The sequence below is a fragment of the Cyrtonyx montezumae genome, unplaced genomic scaffold (genome assembly GCF_038088225.1).
Source record: "Cyrtonyx montezumae isolate F1298 unplaced genomic scaffold, pur_monq_1.0 scaffold_24, whole genome shotgun sequence".
Classification (NCBI taxonomy): Eukaryota; Metazoa; Chordata; class Aves; order Galliformes; family Odontophoridae; genus Cyrtonyx; species Cyrtonyx montezumae.
In genome coordinates, this window is record NW_027071981.1 from 11,310,235 (window position 1) to 11,329,703 (window position 19,469).

Here is a 19,469-nt window from a genome sequence, read left to right on the forward strand (position 1 = left end):
TTACAAAATATACCATCCACTCATTCTTTCTTGTGGATACTATTCTTTTGGGTTATTCACCCTACAGCAAACTGGGCTGATGGGTCTTTGGCCTGCCTGTAGGAAGTGTGATCCAGTCTTCCCAGTGGAGCCCAGCGCTCTTTCTGCCTTCTCGCTAGCATGAGGTGGTGATCACTGTCCTCTGTGGCTTCACACTAGGGAGTTTATATACACTTCAGTGATTCTGAATTCCCTGAATTCAGGGAACCCGGCAGCTCCCCGTAGCACCGGCCGAGCCTCCGCAGCCGGCGCCTCCTCCCTCCGCCTGGGCCCGCCCGTATCCCTGCATTCCCCGCTCCAGCATCCACCCCCTCGCTTCCCTCCTCCCCTCAATCCCATCAGTAGCGGCGGCGTCCGAGCTCGGCTCCCCGCGCTGCGGCGGCGCTCGGCGGCGGTTCCCCTCCCGCCGCGGCCGCCATGTTGGGCAGCTGCGAGCACGGCGGCGGCTGCTGCGTGTGACCGCGGGAGGGAGGCAGGGAGAAGGCGGGGAGAACGGGAGGGAGGGCGGCAGGGAGGCTGCTCTCCCCGCGCTGCCGCTCGGCGCACACACACACACACACACACACACGCCGGGAAGGAAGGAAGGAAGGATGCCCTTTGCCTGCGGAGGCGAGGCCGGGAGAGCATCTCCTCGCCGCTGGGAGTGAAGCCGCCGCAGGACGCGCAGCGGAGGTGCAGCAGCAGCAGGAGCGGGGCGGCCATGGGGCGGCTCTGACAGCGCTCCGGGCGTTCTCCCGTCGCCCTTCGGCGCAGCAGAGGAGGAGGAGAGGGCGGCGATGAAGACTTTAGCTTTTCCCAATCACTGAAAGGCCTTAAAAGGAGACTCGGTAAGGAGGAGGAGGCGGCGGGGGACGGCTCCCCGGGGCAGGACGTGGCTGCGCCCTGAGGAGGGGCCCCACCCCCGCGGCGGCGGAGAGGGGACCGCCGGGCGCTGCCCCTGCCCGGGAGGCCGAGGCCCAGGCGGCCGTGCCGCTCCCCGCCCTGTTGTTCCTTCCCGACGTCGATTTATACATATATATATTTATTCCAATTTTTTTTTTTCTTTCTTCCCCTTCCGATCCTTTCTTGGAAGCGAAATCCGATGCGGACGGAACGGGGCTTTTACACTTTAATGATGCAGTGGGATTCGTTTCAAGGTTGCGTTGCATGATCTGAATTTTGAATGAAGGAGAAGGACGTTTTTAAAGATATAAAAGCTCACGTCTATCTACGCACGGTAAAATCGGTGTCAGGCAGTCCTGGTGGAATTTCAGAGTGATTATTATCACTGAGGTGTTAGAAGAAGCAATCTATTTTTCCTTATTAAGCATATTAGAAGATTTTTCTTTATTTTCTTAAATTAAGAGTTATATATACGCCTATATATATGTACATATATATATACATGCACTCACACACGTAGCGTTTATCTGTGTGTGCCTGAAACTTCCCAGGGCTCAGCCCCAGGCTGGGAGCCGAGGTGGGCTGTGAATAAGGCACCACCAGGGCCTGACACTTTAAAAGAATACTGTCAGCTTCTTTTCAAGCAACACCTTGAAAAGTTGTTTTTTGGATTTTTTTTCCTTTTTTTTTTTTTTTTTTGGACGAAGTAATAATAATAATTAAAAAGAAAATCCCATTGCAAACTGAAACAACCATGTCTGGAGAAGTGCGTCTGAAGCAGTTGGAGCAGTTTATTTTGGATGGGCCAACTCAGACTAATGGGCAGTGCTTCAGCGTGGAAACCTTGCTGGATATACTCATCTGCCTGTACGATGAATGTAACAATTCCCCTCTGAGAAGAGAGAAGAACATACTTGAGTATCTAGAATGGGGTGAGTTGGAATATATGTTGTGTGTATCTGTCCATGTTCTTGTCTGCTGTGTTGTTTATGTGCGAGAGGAGATTGTGCATAACTTGGTGTTTTACTGGGAAGCGTTATTGTTCATGTTGCATTTGGACGTGGTGGTGCTAAAAAGCAATCCGTGTTGGTTATTTATCCCTGAGCTACGCTTTTTGTTTTGTTTTAAACTTGAATCAAATTCTGGTATATGAAGTGTATTTCTGTGCCTGTAGGCCCAGCTGTTGAGCTTTGTATCCTAAAGCTAGTGGGAATGTAGAAGAATGGAAGATAAATCCTCTGATATCTGGAGAAAAGATCAGTACACAACCCTTTGACTTGTGTCTGCAGTCACAGCTATATTGCTTTAAAGTAGAAGGTGTTAATCAAAGAGAAAATCCTTTAGCTCTCTTAAAGGAAATGCTTGAAGTGTCTTTGAAAATGGAGAAAAATGCATTCTTTTGTATGGTAGAATTGCTGGTTTAATTACTTGGAGTTGAAAAGTAGAATGAAATTGTCTTCACCATTCCCTGTTCAATTTTGTTTAATTTTAGGGGAGTGTTACAGTCGTTATAGGTCTTTAATTGAGAAGAAGTGGAGTGCAGTTCTTTTGGAGTTATCACAGAGCTGGTTCTCATTTTTTTCTTAATTCATTTTCCTCCTCCTAAGTATAAGTGAGAAGCAGAAGGTGCAGTCTGCCACAAGAGCCTTGATGTTAATGCTTACTGTATGTGACCTTCAAAGTTCCAAGTTACACTGTACTTAAGCATTTACATTCAGAACTACTTATCACATCTGGTTTGTAATAAATACATCAGCAGACTACCTGTCTTTAGGAAAGCACATTTCAAAACATAACAGGTTAATTAGCTGGCTAAGTTCCTTCTAATGAAGTCACTGAGGAAAGATGTTGTTTTGATAACTGATCTAACAACTCGAGGCTGATAGGTGTGTGTTATATTTTGCTGCTCCTCACTGTAGTCAGACTGACATCTGAAGGGCATCTGACTCGGTAATTAAGTTTCTTACACTGTGCATATTGCACTTGTCTTTGTTTTCTTATTATCAGCAGGAAAAGCCTATTATTAATGCATTCTAGCTAAGGAGGAAATAGTAATTAAAGTATTTTTGAAGAATCTTTAAAATTGTGGCATGCAGAAGCTATGGAAGACTTGGAAAACACACTGACTCACAGTACGTTTTGTATCCAACAGTGTAGTCTGCAGTGGACTTAGCAAGCTGACAGCCTGTAAATAATAATAATAAATCAACCATATCAGTAGGGTTAGAGTAACAGTACTTTGGATGCTATAGTGTTGATTAGCTGCTGCATTTACTGTTGTCTTTTGGTGGAAAAAAATACATTATTCTGAGGGTATGACCTGAAGATTTCTGTGGTACATCCTGTGGACTGCTAACGGAAATATCGTGGTGTTTTGGAAAGGCTGGAACAAGGTTGGCCTGTTTTTCCTGCTACTTTTCTGCTCTCCCCTTCCAACTATGCTTTAGCTTCAGATTGAAGCAGTCCCTCCCATTTTCAAGGTAGTGTTGCCAAAGTCCTGCATCTCCTTCCAGATCTGCTCTCCAGACTCAAAACTTGATATTTGGTGAGAGGGTTTGTGAAGTGAGACACAGGAGCAAAGGTTTCTAGTGCCTGCTGTTGGAGGTGTCCAGATGAATGATGGCTTTATCTTACAAACACTCCTGAGCTGTCTCTCCTGAAAGCTGGCACTCCTAGTGAAACCAGCAGTGCTTGGTGTTTCTGTTTAGATGGGGGGCTTAGCAAAATGAGGTTATTACAGAAGTGCTGAGTGCTCCAGCATGGTGAATCTATTGCAGGCATCCTGTTCTTTGGTACCATCATATCTTTACATATCTCTTTGCCAGAAAGGTGAAACAACATAACATACAGAGAGGCTTCGCAAGTCAGCAGCATACTGAGCAGTGGTAGCAGCAGAAAGCCAACGGCCAGAATTTGTACTTTCTGTCATGGCCTCCATCTGTGAATCAATGTTTAAGTGCTTTCAGCTCCTCTTTTTTTTTTTTTTTTAATTTCTCCTTTTGATCATTAGGGAAAATAATACCAATTTTATGCCAGGGCATTCTGGTAACTCTTTGTTTTGAACATACCGTATGAAATCCTGTGCGTATTAATGTATTTCTCCCATCAGTGAAATAAAACTTGGTGCCTGGTGTATCTTCTGGTGGGTGTCAGCGCTGCTGTGGGAAGGCATGGGGTGTGATGCCAAGCATTCACAAGCCTGCATTATTACTGCCAGTAGTTCAGTCTGCAGTTATTGGAATTGGTCTTGGAGTGGTATGAATTGTTTGTTATGTTTGTGCATTTACTAATTATAAAATGCAAATTTACTCCAGAGCGCTATTCATTTTCCGAAGTTAAGTCTTTCTGAAATTTATTTACTCCTAGAAAAAGTAATTTTACTTTTTTATGGCTAATAAATGTCCATTTGGTGACCATAGAGTACTTCTGAATACTATAACAACTTATTATTTTTTGGTGGTGCAGTTTATAGGTTGGACTGTTGGACTTCTTGTTTTGTTTTTGTTGTTGTTTGTGGCTGTGTATTTCTGTTTAAACTGTTCTAGGTCTTAGGTGCTTCATTTTATGTGAAACTGAATGTTCACAGCACAATGTGAAATTCTGCAGGGAATGATTTAGAAGCTATTCTGGCATGGTAAAGCTAATATGGTCTTAGTGGTAGCCACGTGAGCCCTGCTATATTTAGGGGAGCTAAGAAGTTAACATTCTAGTTCTTAGATTATTTCAGGACTATTTCTTGGACAGTCCCAGAACTAGTTTAGACCTCAGTAAAAAAATCAAGCAGGGTAAAACAGATGAGCATCTGAGTTGGTTTTTCATCTTTTAGATTGAGTTGGTTTTACAGGTTTAGCTCAGCAAGTGGGGAAAGTGAAGTTTCTGCAATGTGTCTGAGCTACAGCGTCACGGGTTTTCAGACTTTATCAAATGCTGGGAATGACTTCAATTTGAAGTGCCACGTAGATTATTTTGCATTTTTAAGTCATTTTTTGATTTAAAGTGACAATGGTTACTCTGCTCATTTTTATGTGATATGTTTTGTGACATGCTAATGATTTGGTGTTGTTTATTTCATATAGGAGTTGTAGATGCAGAAATGCCCTTGTAAACAACCAGTGGATTGGAGTTCTGATAGCCAGTTAGGGCACAGTTTGTGTTCACAGGAAGGAAACAAACCTCCTGCATTTGGCTTGTTGTACGTATTTGGTGGTTGTTTTAATTTTTATCTTTGTTGACAGCTGTGTTTGTGATTTAGAAATGGGATTGGCTAATTTTAGCAACTGGAACTTACCTGAAAAAGCTTTTGAGGATTCCAGGCATTTTGCTTTTTCCTTTATACATGTGAATGAGTTACTCTTAAATAAGACTGAGGAAGATAAATGCAGACAGATAAGCACAACTTGAAAGAAAAGTATGATAGAAAATGATAGAAAGAAGCTTTAGATTTCTTTTTTTTAAATCTAAGAGATATCCTTTACAATGACACCAATTTGAAATAATTTTAAGAAGAAATTGGGTCAGTTTTACTTAGGATGCATTAATAGAGAAGTTGAGAAAACTCTTCATATGTGGAGGTATAAAGGAGGAAAGATGCAGGGAACTACGAATGGTGTGGGTGAAGTTGCTGACTCAACTTGATGTATTCTCTTGAGGAACAAATGTAAGCAGTCCTTTAGCATGTTTGTTTCCTTTTTGTTTTCTCTGCCTTTGGTAGATGGATTTAATTGTTCTCATTTCGTATTTACTGGAACTGAGATGTGCTATTTAGGCAGTGCTGTTATGGTCATGAACTAGACCATCAGCTTTGCTCTCATACTTCTGTTAATCAGATGTGCAGTATCTCTTCTGGCCATAGAAAATAGTTCTACATCATATAACAATTGTTTCAAGTCAAAGCTGTGTAGAGGTTGTTGTGTTCTCTTTGTAGAGCTCTCTAAAGAAGAATAATGGTATGCCCACTTTCAGGTTTTTGTTTTTAAATATTATTAACAAGAGAAAACTTGCCTATGGACTTCTGTACCCCTTCTCTGTTATTCATCTGTTTGTAAGTCATGGAAGAAATTGCAGGCATTCTCAGGTACTATTTGTTAATATTTTCTTTGTAAAACAGACTTTAAAAAGACCTTCACTTTTAAAAGTCTGATACCATTTTTTTTTTTGCAGAGACAGCAGCAAAAGACACAATGTTCTTCTCCCTTGCTTTATTTTTTTGTTCTTGTTGAGGTTAGTACTTAGTACCATCTAAACAATTGAAATATATTTTGCCATAGAAATGACATTTTAGGAATTACCATTGATGCCTTACTACTGTAGTCATACACTTGGGAACATGACTTGGTCCAAATGATGTGAGAACAGCTATTAAATTCTGTTTATGAAGGAAAGGGCATGTTTCTTGTCAAGGCATTTCATGAGCTTAACTGAAGGTGAGTTGTTTCATTGCTTGCAGCTGAAGTATATGGAAGTATGGGGATCCATCTGTGTAGATGTCATTGTGGCCTTCTTGATATGCAGATTTCTGCCATTGTTGTCCATAATGCTTAATTAAATTGCCCGTTAGCATTAGCTGTTGTTTCTGCTATAGAGCTGAAGCTAGTAATTAATGCTTTTTTTATTGATTGATGTGGAAGAAGGAGGTTCTTAAGTGCAGTCAAATAGAAGTGACCTTCAAATCTGTTTCAGATTAGTATAAAGAATGACGTATAAAGATGTTGTATAAAGAACACTTGTGGAGATACAGTTTTATAGTAATTTGAACAAAAGAAAAAGAGTGTTACTGTGTATACATAGAGTTTCACAGAGTTTCAACTGTAGCGTGTACACCTTTGTGTTACGTGGCTCTGTGTGTAACCTTTGTATTTTTGGAGCTGTGACCTTATGAACATTTATTTCAGTTTTGATTTTCCTCTTGTGCAGAGGAAACCAATTACTGTGAATTAATCAACAATTATGGTGTGGTCAGGTGAGCTGCGAGGCTATCCAGTTAATTATTCATGATTTACATCAAGGTTAAATCCAGTTTACAGAAGAACAAGATGTTAACTCATTGCAACAAATGTTTCCTAAGTATCTTCACAGTACAGTAAGCTTTTTGCTCCTCTTTTTACTTTAAGTTTTCGAAGGATTTTTTTGGTGTGTTTTTTTGTGGTTTTTGTTACTTTGGAATGGAGAAGCTTGGTTTGGGATGGATGTACTTTGGCTGACTGGCTTCTGTCAGTGATGTTGTTTTAGTTGCAAAGGAGCGTGCCTTTCAGAGGTAGGAAGGCTTCTTATACTTCATTTTCAGGAATTTTAGGAATGCCTTTATTCTGTACAGAGATTCCCATTATGCTTTGGTCTAACAGGGGCAAATGGAGAAATACAAAGATTTTGTGCAGTGTGTGCAATAGCTCTCACAACAAAGCAATAAATTCCCTGCTACTAAGATGCCTTACATTAGTGTTTATCCATTGTGTTGTTTGTGGGTTGGTATGACTGTAAAAAGCACTGCTGCAGTAAGCTGAAGGTGTGTTTGCATTCTTAGCCTCTGTATAGCATATGATACAGAGTCTATTTACCTTATGGAAACTCTTCATCATCTCCTGTCTCTTCTGTCCTGAATTTTACTGATGTACTCTAACTGTAGCTTATTGTTAGTTCATAACTAACTGAAAGAAGGATACTGTGCTTTAAGAACAATGGATCTTTCTCAATATTGTTAAATATTTTGGAGTACCTATATGTACAGAGATTCTGTGAAAGTGCCTTACTTTTTGAAGCTTTGTCTTATGCCCATAAATTAGTGCTCGAATTCTGAGTTGTATCAGCAAGTGGAAGTGATTTCACTTTTGTCATTCTGCAGCTGAATGGTCAAGTGCTGGTGGTTTTGATATCTGATTGCAATTAAATTTCAAGTACAGAATTTTCTGATACGAAGTGGATGCAGTCTGTCCCAGAAGCTGCTGTTGTTATTCCCCACATTATTTTCTGAAAATTGACTCTGCAAATTATACTGGATGTATCTATCCTAAATATTCACCCATTCATAGCAACTGTAATAACTTCTATAGTGTAAAAATTTGCTATCTCTGTTGTCTATTTGTACAGTAATGTTCTAGAATCAATTAGCCTCTGTTTGCCATGTCATACAACTTGTCCATAAAAAGATACAGTGTGTAGTTGAGACAGGGTTAGGAGAAGAGGCCAGCTCCTAGACTCCCAGCTCTTATCTTGTGGTGAGCTGGGCGTATCTTCTGTGAGCACTTCTGCTTCTTTCATTTGGTTTTCTGGCTGAACACCTAGTATATTTTGTTCTGCTCTGGTCTGACTTAGATCAGTATATTATTTTACTGAAATCCTCATTAAGCTTCGGAATGCTACTAATGTGGTTGAAAATCTTTAAAAAATGTGACTGAATTAGGTCAGTCATGTGCAAATTTTTGTTAACTGCAAGATTTTTATTTCAGATAGTTTAAGGATGACATTAAGTATAGTGAGAACTGTTCAGAGAGGTCAGCTTCCTTATTTCTAGTAATGCAGCCTCACGTGCTTTACTGGAGCTCACTATGGAAAAATTCCACGTGAGGTGTATTCCAGGGCCTTGGGAGTACTTCATTCTCAGAATGGAGAATGTGTGAGCATTTTCTCTGTGTAAAGTGAAATTCTTGGAGAATAGTCCCTCTCACTGTTATTCTTGTGTTCATCCTTTTCATCTTAAAATCTTTCCTTGTTTCAGGCTTTTGTGATTGCCCACATTGCTATCCTTGCTGCCCTTCTGATTCCTCCTGCGGACCATAATTCAGTTCTATTTCTGGTGTGGGACCCTCAGGTCTCCTTTTTTGAGTTCGTTTCCTTTCTAAGCTTTGTCATGGATAATGTTATAAAACAGAGCTTTAGTTTGTCTTCTCCATGCTGCAGCTACTTTCTCTTCTTCACAATGTCCATTCTTTTGCTTTTATCTGAGCAAAATCTCCTTTTATCTTTGTTATGACCTGGATATCCTGCCTCAGTCTGAACTTCCCATGGCCAAAACCATGGCTTCTGAATTTTTCCTTTTTCTGTTTTTTTTTTCTTTTTTCCTGTTTGTTTCCTATTTGCAAAGTAGCTGAAGAAACTGTGATTTGTGCTGTTGGGGCAGGGTAGTTGCAGACACTCAGTGCTGCTGCACTCTAAAGCCCTTTCACCTTTTCCTCGTCTTTTGTAAATAAAGTGCTGTGTTATGTGAGTGTTTTGCAGGACACCTAGTAACAAGAAAAGGAGGAAATAGATGTTGGTATTTTAGTTGTAACTGTGCTGTTATCTTGGGTGGTGGCTGGCTGTGACCAGTCAGTCACTGCTCTCTGTTCTGCTCATGCTTGCTTGAAAAAGAAGGGCACAATTCAGGCTAAACTAACCCTGCACAGTTGTGCTGAAATCTGTTGGTCCAGAGCTGTGAAGAGGTGGTACTGGTGTTTGTCCTACAAAGGAGAAGGATACCCCCAGACAGATATGCCTTTACCTACTGTAGTTTCTGTGCTCCAAGGCCTGGGGCTGCCCCTAGGATTCCTATGAATGTACAAAAAGGATGTAATTTAGATCTGAATTTTGATATTTCTAGCTTTTTAAAACAGGTGTTTGATATAGAGCCTCAGTGAACTTATTCATCGTGTTTCACAGTTTTGTTCAATGTGTTTTGTCTGTATTTTGTATGAGGACTCTTAACAGACTTGGCATAGCTGTGTTGTTACTCCCAAACTTTGGAAAACTCTTATTAAACTTATGTACTCCTGTTTCTTGACAATTCACACAGATCCTTTTATAGTTTTAGTGTAGGAGCTGACAAAAAAGAAACTTACTTTTGCTTCCATTTGATATGTTCGAAGGAAATTAGAGAAGCAGCTTCCTTCACAAACAGAAATACGCTGACAAAATAATTATTTAACTGTAATGTCTGGCTCCTCAGACACTTCATTTTAATGAGTCTGTGCCTCCCCACCCTATTGACTGTTTTTACTTTCATAGTTAGGAACTGCCTTTAGCTATTGAAGCATGCATTTCTAAACTTCTGTATTTTTGCAGTAGCCATTAATTGATATAAACTTAAGCTAATGTTATTTTCCGGATATAAATGTTTGCTAGGGTAGCTCTTTCATTTTTGTTTTTGTCTTATCTATTTCTGTGAAAATGAGGGATAACCGAACACCGTTAATGGTAAAATAGGCTCTCAGAACACAAATTCTGAATGAAGTTGTGGTTAATGAGTGAAAATAGCGTATTATGGCTGGTGTCTGTTAATTGCATGAGTCTGATCATTCTTGGTTAATTGATCCTGTGGTAATGTTTTGAGAGCATGTGGTCTGGGAGGCAGTTACTGCCAGTGTACTGGTTCTTAGCTCCTCTGGTCAGCACCTGTACAAAGAGGTCGTTAAGTATTTGCTGCTTTCCTGTTGCCCCCCCCAGCCTGTGGATTCATACACTCTTATGAGGTGCACAAGTTGTTCTTAGTACTGTTCCAGCATCAGTATTGTTGCCTGTAGGAAGCAGCAGAGGAAACTTGAGGGAGATGGAAGATGAAATCAAGTGATTTTGGCAGAGTTACAGGGATTTCTTCTTGATGTGCTGATCATTGTTTATTAGCTTCTATCAGTAGAAGCTAAGTCAGGCAGTCCAACTGCACATTTGAGCTGGGCATAAACACCTATTGTAGGTGTTTGGGGCTCCTGTCTGTGTTATCAATGCCACGTAGCTATTCTTCATTGTGAAATACCTGATGGCATTTCTCAAAGTAGTAAAATATGATTTCAGCATTTGAAATATGTAATCATGCTGTTTGCAGACATTTTTAGCCTATCATTTTCAGCCTAGGATGTGATGAGTAGACCCAGGTTCTCATCTTTCTCTCTACTAAAGTGTTCACCTTACTCTGCTGTGCCTGGCCATGCTGCTTTTTTCTCATTTAGACAAAAACAGGTTCTCTGCTGTTTCCCAGTGTTAGGTCTTCAGAAAGACAACGGGTCTGAATGAGGATGGATTCGCTAGTGGATCTTTGGGAAAGAAGACTCTCTTTGAAAAGTAATATATGTAAAATAGCAATTCAGATGATATGCATAGAAGGCTATGTGTGCATACACGGATACGGGTTGTGTATATGAAAACACTTTTAAAATACAATCAGCTCATACAGACTTCAAGTGGTAGGATTTGCCTTTCAGCTGTGAAACAAACCAGTGGTATCTGTTTAGTAGGAAGAGGAAAGCAACTGTAAGCAAAATTCTACTCCTATTTATTGGACATAAGCGTGCTGTTAACTCACTGATTCCCATACAGTATTAAAGCAGTTCATGTTTGTTGCTGAGCTGTTGAAAACAAGCCATTTACTTGAAGGCATTAACTGGCCATATAAAACCAGAGCTCAAGTACTGTAGCTTTATCTAGTTGTCCAGAAAGGATGTTTCCTTTATTTAATGTAGTTTTTAAAAGCCTACTTTAATAATTTGTTTCTTTCCAATTTGGGAAGTTTGTGAATGTACTTCTTTCAGTAATATAATTCCTGGTGACAAAGTCATTTACAGTGATACTGAACACTCGTGTATATTGCCTTAAAAATCTCTTGGAGAAAAGGGGATGGTTATCAACATCTTAAACATCTTTGCAAACAAATGAAGGCAGAACAATGATTTATTGAAGGCCATTAAAAATGTAGAGGAAAAGCAACTTAGGACAGCATAGGGTTTTAAATAAGTTCCTTCCAAACATTTTTTTCCAATATTGTTGTAATATTTACTATGGAAGTTCCTGGAAGTGTGGGCAGTTTATAACTTCTGCACTTTGTTTAGGTTTTTCAGCACACTGTTTGGGGTACTCTTACTCTTGGTGTAGTTGCTCAAGAAAGTGCTGGATCTCATTTTTGTAATCCTGTTCCTTCCCTTTCTGTCCTGTGATTTTAATACAACACAGCTTGGAACAGTGGCAATTGTTTCATTTCACATAAGGGAAGTGCTGCAGTGGACAAGTGAGTGCTTGCCAGAATTGTGTTTGGAGCAGCTGGTAATATATTTTGAACTTGGTGCTCCAGAAACATTTTCTTTTAACTGGTAATGGAGTCTGTAGGTTTCTTTTCCAAAATCTCTCCTGCAGCCCAGTGAAGTGCATACACACCACGGGTATTTCAGAGAAGGTCTTCCAAAGTGTCTTTTTTTTTTTTTTTTTTTGTGTAGGGTGTAATGTTGTACTTTTAAATCTGGCATCATACTATATTTACTGAATAGACCTGTGCTGACTCCTACTGTGTGTAAGGCTTGCTTAACCTGAATAGATTTGGTGAATACTGTTGGTGGTGTCAGAGTGAGGAACTGTTAGACCAGAAAATTCAGCTTGGAGAGGAGAAAAGGAATATTTGCTACAATAGAAACTTTTTTTCTGAGAGCCTGGTATGTATTCAGGAAGTTGAGTTTGATGGCAAGAGCAATAAGCAGAAACACTTGATCAGTCTCCAGATAAAGCTTCTCAGGTGGCAACTCCCTGTGTTACGTGCAGAAGTAATTCTCCAAGAAGTCGTAACCCAAGGATGAAGCAAGTCCTCATATGACCTTGGGTAGTCATATGCTGAGGTCAAGAAGACAGCATAGGTCTTGTCACAGTATGGTTACTTGTGTGGATGAGGAAATCACTCTTCAGCCTGCTTTTTTATTTTGTTTCCTTCTCTTTTTGATCCTCATGAACACACCTGCTTCCTGCCCATTCCCTCTTCACTCCCCGAATGGAATTGGTCTTAAAGCAACAGTGAAAAATAAAACTGTTTCTGGCTGTTAGTAGAGCATCCAGTAAGAATGGTTGCTCTGTATTGTTAGTTAATTTTATTCTGATCTTCTGTAATTTAGGGCCTCTAAACATGCTTTGTGGTTGGTTGGTGTGTTTTTGGTTTTTTTTTTGGAGCAACTTAGTCATACCTTGTCAGAACAGAAATGCTGATTTATCTGTATTCTTACTTTTTTGGTACTGTAGAAAGAACAATTGAGAAGTTATTGTTGAGATAGCAACTACCTTCCAGACAGTGCAAGTTGTAGTATGTGGTGTTTTGCATAATAAAGGAGCATGCTTCATTTATGGAGCGAGGCTCGTCTGATAAAGACATCCTTGAATGATTTTACTGTTTCATTAGAATCTGTTTACTTTGTATTTTGTTGGGGAAGAAATGTGCTTAGTGCAAATCATTGTAATTTTTTTCTCTGTTGGGCTCAAACAGCAAAAAATAGTTGAGCTGTCTCAAGGTGGTTATTTATCACATACCCAGGCTAGAGGAATCAAGGAGCACGCATTGGAGTTCTCACAGCTCTTCTCTGGAAGCACGGTAAAGGTTGGATTTGCTTTCTGTGGCTTGCTGCCAGAGCCAGCCCTTGTGCACGCTTCTGGGATGTGGAGAAGGAATAGCTGTTTCTTTAGTGTTGCATGTTTAGTATTTGTAAAACAGCTGTGACTGAGGGACTCACCTTGACTTGGGCTACTAGGGCTTCAAAGGTTATTCCTTCTTTTGCTGTTGGGTATGGAAGGTCATGAATGAATGTGTGCTGTGAAGTTGACTAGCTGTACTTTAGAAAGAAAACAATTTTTTTTTGTGAGTGAAGAGTGGAACTAAGGATTTGAGTCGAGTCTTGGCTCCATTAGCAGATGGGCAGAGAAAAGAGTAACTTTTAATGACTACTTCGGTTGTTTTAAGTGAGCTTTCTTGAAAAAGGTGTTATCATAGTAGTTCTCAGCAGGACAACATGACATTGAAATAATGGATAGCCATTCGCACCTGTGTAGAATCGAAGGCGGTCAGGGAAGCAGAGGGGGCTTGTTTATTTATTTATCACTATGAAACAGTAACATCTGAATGAAGTGCAGACAGTGCAAAAGGAGATCCTATGTTAGTATTTGTTTTGGAGAGCTTCAGTAGCTCATTTGTGGTTTTGCTGCTTGTAAATAGTGCAGTTAGCTCATCTTCCCGTCTCCTGCTGAATGTTTTTGTTCTTTGTATTTTCTGCTGAGGGGTGTATCTGTCTCTGAAGTGCCCAGGAAGGGTACAAAGCCTTTTGCTCATAGATTTCAATTTCAGTCATTTAGCTCTATGCAAGCTCAATTTGCAAAGAGAAGTTTCTCATTCTCCTGAAGGCTCTTGTGTCCTTTCTGTTTCTTAATCTCATATAACAGAATAATTAAATTTATATAACGTCAGTCTAAAACTCTTCTACACTATCCCATTTTGTGGGCTTGGTATTGTATGTGAGCTGTAGATTACATGGAAAGTATTAGCTGTGCTCATCCTTTTGGTTTTTGTTTTTCCTTTTAGTTCTTGTGCTTTAGGTGGTAGTCCAGAACTCTAGATTACCATTCTCAAGAATATTCTGGACTTCATCAGCACAGCCAAAATAAATGTTTGTTTTAATCTACTTTTCTGCTCTAAGTAAAATAATAAATTTATTATGTGTCTATTTAATTCCTCAAGAAGACTACTGCAGGCTGTTGCACTGGAAAAGAAATGTTTGCAATAATTGCCTACTTAGCATTGTTTTGGGAATTATTAGCTGAGAGGAGAATTCAAAACTTGAATAATTGAAGTTTTTCTTTTTGATATTGTTAATAGGAAAAAAATACAAAATTTTTTTTCCTTTCAATCCTGATCATTCAGGAAAAAAAACCTTAACATGGCAGGAGACTTTCATCCATTTCAGTGGTATGGCAGAGTGTTGGCATTCTGTTTGTGTTCAGGGCAGTGCCCTCTGCTTAGCTCCTGCAGGAGCATAGGACAAATGGATTATATTTCAGTCTTGTTCTTCCATTTTTACTAAGAATTGCCACTCTTTTCTGAACACTAGCAGTTTGTGAACTAAGCACCAAGCCCAAAGTCTCTTCATTTATTACATACCTTGTTTTAAATGGTTTCATGTCAGTGATGTGTGAGACCTAGTCTTGATTATCAATTTCTAATAATTATCCTAAGTGCTCTGTGCAAAATGTTCTGCACATTAAACACGACTAGCAAGACTAATCTTTGAGATTTGGCTTAGGATGCCATTTGAACATTAAGTGTTCATTTCTGTGTTTTATTTTTTACTTGCACACATTTGAGAATAGTATTTGAAGCATCAGAAGTCAGGAAGAAGGAGCTATTGACAGCTGCTGTCTACAGAGGCTCTGACATAGAGCATCTTTAAAGCAACTTTAAAGAGTGCTGTAGAAAACAGGGAGGAGAGTGTTTGCTGCACCTTCCAGGGGTTCTGCTAGCTGTCCTTCCTAGGAGTGTCAAGTTAAGAGGACTGGTAGGAATTAATTTAGGAGCTGTGGATGTATCAAGAATATTACGCAAGTGGATTTAGGGTGAAAGTTTTGATTTTATTTTAGTGATCATTAAATGATTTAGTAATATGATAAAGTTCTCAGAGTGATGTGGATTGGCAAAACGAAGTATGGTTGTATGCTATCTTTAGTCTGTGGTTTTCCCAGCCTGTCTGCCTCCTGCCACCCCACACCTTTCTTGCTTGTCGTGTAGGATAATTGGGATATGGGAACTTACTGACATCATGCTGTGGAGTGAACTGTGGAACTTGTACTGAATGAAGCTGTGATTTTGCAGAAAAGGAAAATGTTTTTATGGGGAAACTGAATGATTCTTTATGCAATGGTGGAAAAAGGTTACGTAACCACTTACTTTGTGCATAGCCACTAATTGGGTGTTCATCACCATCTGCATCAGTTGGTTGACTTCCTGTGGTTTGATGTGAAGAGATACTGAGAACTCAGCTGTCACTGGGTGACTTGCAGCTCTGCTGCACGCTTTATAGGGTTAGGTACTCTGAAGTTCATATCCCGAATTCTAAACTTATTGGTTTATATTGCATGAGCACTTTTTTCCTTAATTTATGTCCTAATTCCCTTTGTCTTCAGTACAAAGGATGATGCTGTAATAAGTACTTCTAAAAAATGTTGTGAAAATTAATAAATCTTACTGTTAAATGGGATGTAATGCTTTCAGGATTGACCCAAACATATCTTATCTGTGCATTGAGAAGGTTATTGGCTGTCATCATTCTCATGCCTATCCCCTGTAATTTGTCACCATTCTAAAACTTTATCTTCTTTAGCATTGACATCTTAACCCAGCCCTTTTTTGATTTGATTCACCTTTGTCCAGGCATAATTTTATTTCAATCAATTGTCCTTTTGTTTTTATCAAACTATTTATGAACCTCACATTATAAGACATACATTGGAATCCCATATATTTTTCTACTTCATTGTTGTAGCTGTTGTGATTAGAACACCTAGTTTCTTTGAACGTAATAGGTACTGTTTTTTGGAAACAACTTCTGTTCTGATGTTTTTTTGAGTTAAAATGAAGTGTGCTGGATCTACTGATAGTTGAGGAGATAGAAAAAAATTATAAAGCAGGGTACAGTATTTAGTTTTGCTTACTCCATGTCACTGTATATATATGTATATTTTGTGTAAGTGGGGCTGTGCTGAGAGTAACAGAGAAATAGGCACATCTTAGAGCACATTTAAAATTTCTCTAAATTCAATGATGATACATAACTGTTTTAAAGGCTTCTAGAGAGGTATCCTGTCTACCTAAATTAGAGGCTTTCTGCCATGTGCTATTTTGTCTTTGGGAGCATTGTCCAGTTCTTATACATTGCACCTGTCAGTTTTCTTGACCTACACTTTGGTGATGGTGCTGTATTGTTAAACACCCACAGAGATAGCTCTACAGTCACAGTCCAGAATGTTTTTCTTGTACATTTGAAGGAGGAGTGATCCTAGGGAAGCTACAGCTGCAAGATGTTTAGTAGTTTGCAGTGAAGTGCCTCAGCCAGTAGGGAAGGAAGCCAGTATTTCAATTCCAGCTCTAGGCACTTGTGACTGAAAGATAGTATCCAAGTCCAAAGAGAAAGGACATCTTGTATCTCTTTTGTGTAAACATTTTTTAGGAAAGCAGCACTATGTTTTTCGTCTGAAGTGGCAATCTTAATACTTTAACATGGCTTACACTAAGAAAAGGGATGACACTGATTGTGTGCCCCAAATCCAATGTATTGCTTTTTGTGCAGAGCAGTAATAAAAAACAAAAACAGAAGAAGGCTGCTTCTCAGATAGCAACAAAAATATTCAAAGCTGTGCTGCTGCCATTGTGCCATGGATCTGGTTTAGAAAAATAGTTCCTATTGACAGACTTGTGGGCATCTTGAGTCCCTGTTCTGTCTTAGTAGGTACACTTCTAGACCTGGTACTCTTACCCAGATTCAGAGTGCAAGACAGAATATGAGAGAGAGTCTTCCAGTAGTAGATAACTCTTGAATCCTTACATCCACACAGCTACTTCCATACTGTGTGGAGGAAGGAAATTGGAACACTGAATGAGTCCTGCCTTAAAATGTATTTCTGTTACTGTTGCTTCAAACAGACTCTCTTGTTTTACATTTTCCTTCCCTGAGCGTGGAAGCCTGCTCACCAGACCTGGCACACCAGATTTGAGGTCTCTTTGGGCAAAATCTTTTTTTTAAGCCTATTTAAAGCATTAATTAGTAGCAGCATTGGATACTTATTCCTTGGAGCTCCTCCTGGCAGCAAAGGGGTATTGCTGTACCTGAAGAGGTACAGATAGCAATAATGCAATTATAGGAGGCAGAACAGTTGCTGAACCTTGCTAGTTCTTACAGAATGATGTAAGTCACTTAGAAGGTCAAGGTAGGAAAGTTTGACAGTTTTTATTGCTGAATGAATACGATTTTTCTGATGGAGCCTCAGAAGTAGTCTGAAGCATGGAAATGCAATACTTCTCTGCAGCCTGTCAGTAGATTTGCAGAGGGTGGATAAATTATCTGTTGGACTGTCTTCAAGGTGTCTCTCAAAGAGTGTGTTTTCATGCTATATGTTCTAGCATATCAGTTTGCCAAAAAGAGAAAAGAAATGGCATAGCCCTTTATTCTGTTTTCTGCAATGTTTTATAGTAGGATCAATCCACTTACATGTTTAATTCTAATCAAATTCCCAATACTACACTTCCTTAGTTCTTCTATTGTGAGATTTAGGCAACAGTCTGCATGTTGTTCTCAGGAATCTTGAGACTTCATTATTTGCAATGTATGATGAGCTTTGGGGAATTTGTGAAGGGCATTATTGTTGAAAGTCATAAACTAATAGTGTAACACTGTTTTCTGTTGTACCTATCTGCATTTCCAGTCTCAGGAGAGATGTGAAGTGTTGCTGCTAGCATAGTGCTGTGAGAAAAACCTCATCTCCAAATGCACTCGTGCTTACCATTTCCAGCAAAGGTATTTAGTTCGTGTCTTCTGTTTTGGCTGCAGGTTTTGTTTTTTCCTTGCTACATTTCTATTTGAGATGACAGTGTCAGAACTGGTGCAGAAGTTATAGAAACCAAAAGAAATGTGTTCTAACAACTTGGCAGTATGTTTTTCTTTAACATCCTTTAGAAGCTGGTCTGTCTCATCTATTGATGTATTAATATCTAGTCAATATTTCTTTACTCAGAGGGGGGTGAGGTACTGGCATAGGCTGCCCAGATGGGTTGCCCCATCCCTGGCAGTGTTCAGAGTTAGGTTAAGTGGGGCCCTGTGCAACCTGGTATGGTGGCAGGTGTCCCTGCCCGTTGCAAGGTTGGAACTAGATGATCTTTAAGGTCCCTTCCAACCCAAGTCATTCTATGAATCTAAATTTTGTCAGCCTCTTAACAATTTCTGTTTGTGGGAAAATGGTGAAGCCTGAATGGAAAATAATTATTTGTTTCTTTTCTTAAAAACAAACCCAAAAACCTCATGATCATATTTTGCTCATGTTGAAGCGCTGCCTGAGGTGTTAATTCCTGAGGTGTTCTGATAGCTCCACAGCAAAGAAAGCTGTGACTATGTAGACATCATTTCTTATCTTCACTCTTGATCTCTTAGGACTGTAACAAAGCAATATGGTAATCCTGTTGTTGATATTTTAGGTGTAAAATGTTTAAAGGAGCGCCTTTTAAGTTTGAATTATTTCACATTGTGAAAAGAAATGAAGTTACATATTTTATGGAATTTATCAATTGTCCTGTATTACAGTAAAGATGCTTTTTTTTAGCTTACTACAGCTTCCCCTTCTACACATAAGACCATTACTGTAATAAACTCAAAGTTGAGTTTATGCGAACACTGTGACGCTGCCTGATTGATAATATTAACAAGAAAGCTGCTTTGTTTGCTCTGATGTAGCTCTGGTGTCATGAGAAGCTTTCATGTAAGCAGCATTTTGAGAATGTCTTTTTTGAGAAATCTATTTTTCACTCAAGGAGTTATGAAGCAGTTGTGTATATTCATTTTTAAAAAGATTATTTTGAAATCTTCAGGGGTGGTACAGACAGATGGGTGGTGGTGTGAGAGCAAATCACAGTCCAATACAAAAAGAGTGTTCCCCTTTAGGAAGGTGTGTTCATGATTAATATTTTTTCTGAAGTTATTCTTGCTGAAGTTATAGCTTTCTATATACTGATTGCAGTTAAGTTAACTTTGATTGGGGTCTGGATGGGAAGTAATTAGATATTTTTCATTTACTTGAGTTCATTT

General features: G+C 39.4%; 1 protein-coding gene across 8 annotated transcripts in view; it reads left to right on the forward strand.

Annotated features, from left to right (window-relative positions):
- Nucleotides 1–399: 399 nt before the first annotated feature.
- The window catches only part of CDC42BPA (CDC42 binding protein kinase alpha), a 155,088-nt gene continuing 136,018 nt past the window's right edge, over nucleotides 400–19,469 (forward strand). For 6 of the 8 annotated variants that reach the window (XR_010622408.1, XM_065739673.1, XM_065739674.1 and 3 more), the window contains exon 1: nucleotides 1,629–1,853. Coding sequence is in view for 6 of the 8 variants with exons in the window: in XM_065739673.1 (XP_065595745.1) it covers nucleotides 1,676–1,853 (178 nt within the window). In the remaining 2 variants the exon portion in view is untranslated. Of the gene's footprint in view, nucleotides 867–1,628; nucleotides 1,854–19,469 lie in introns of those variants that run through there. The other 2 variants (XR_010622409.1, XM_065739676.1) reach the window with 1 other exon arrangement.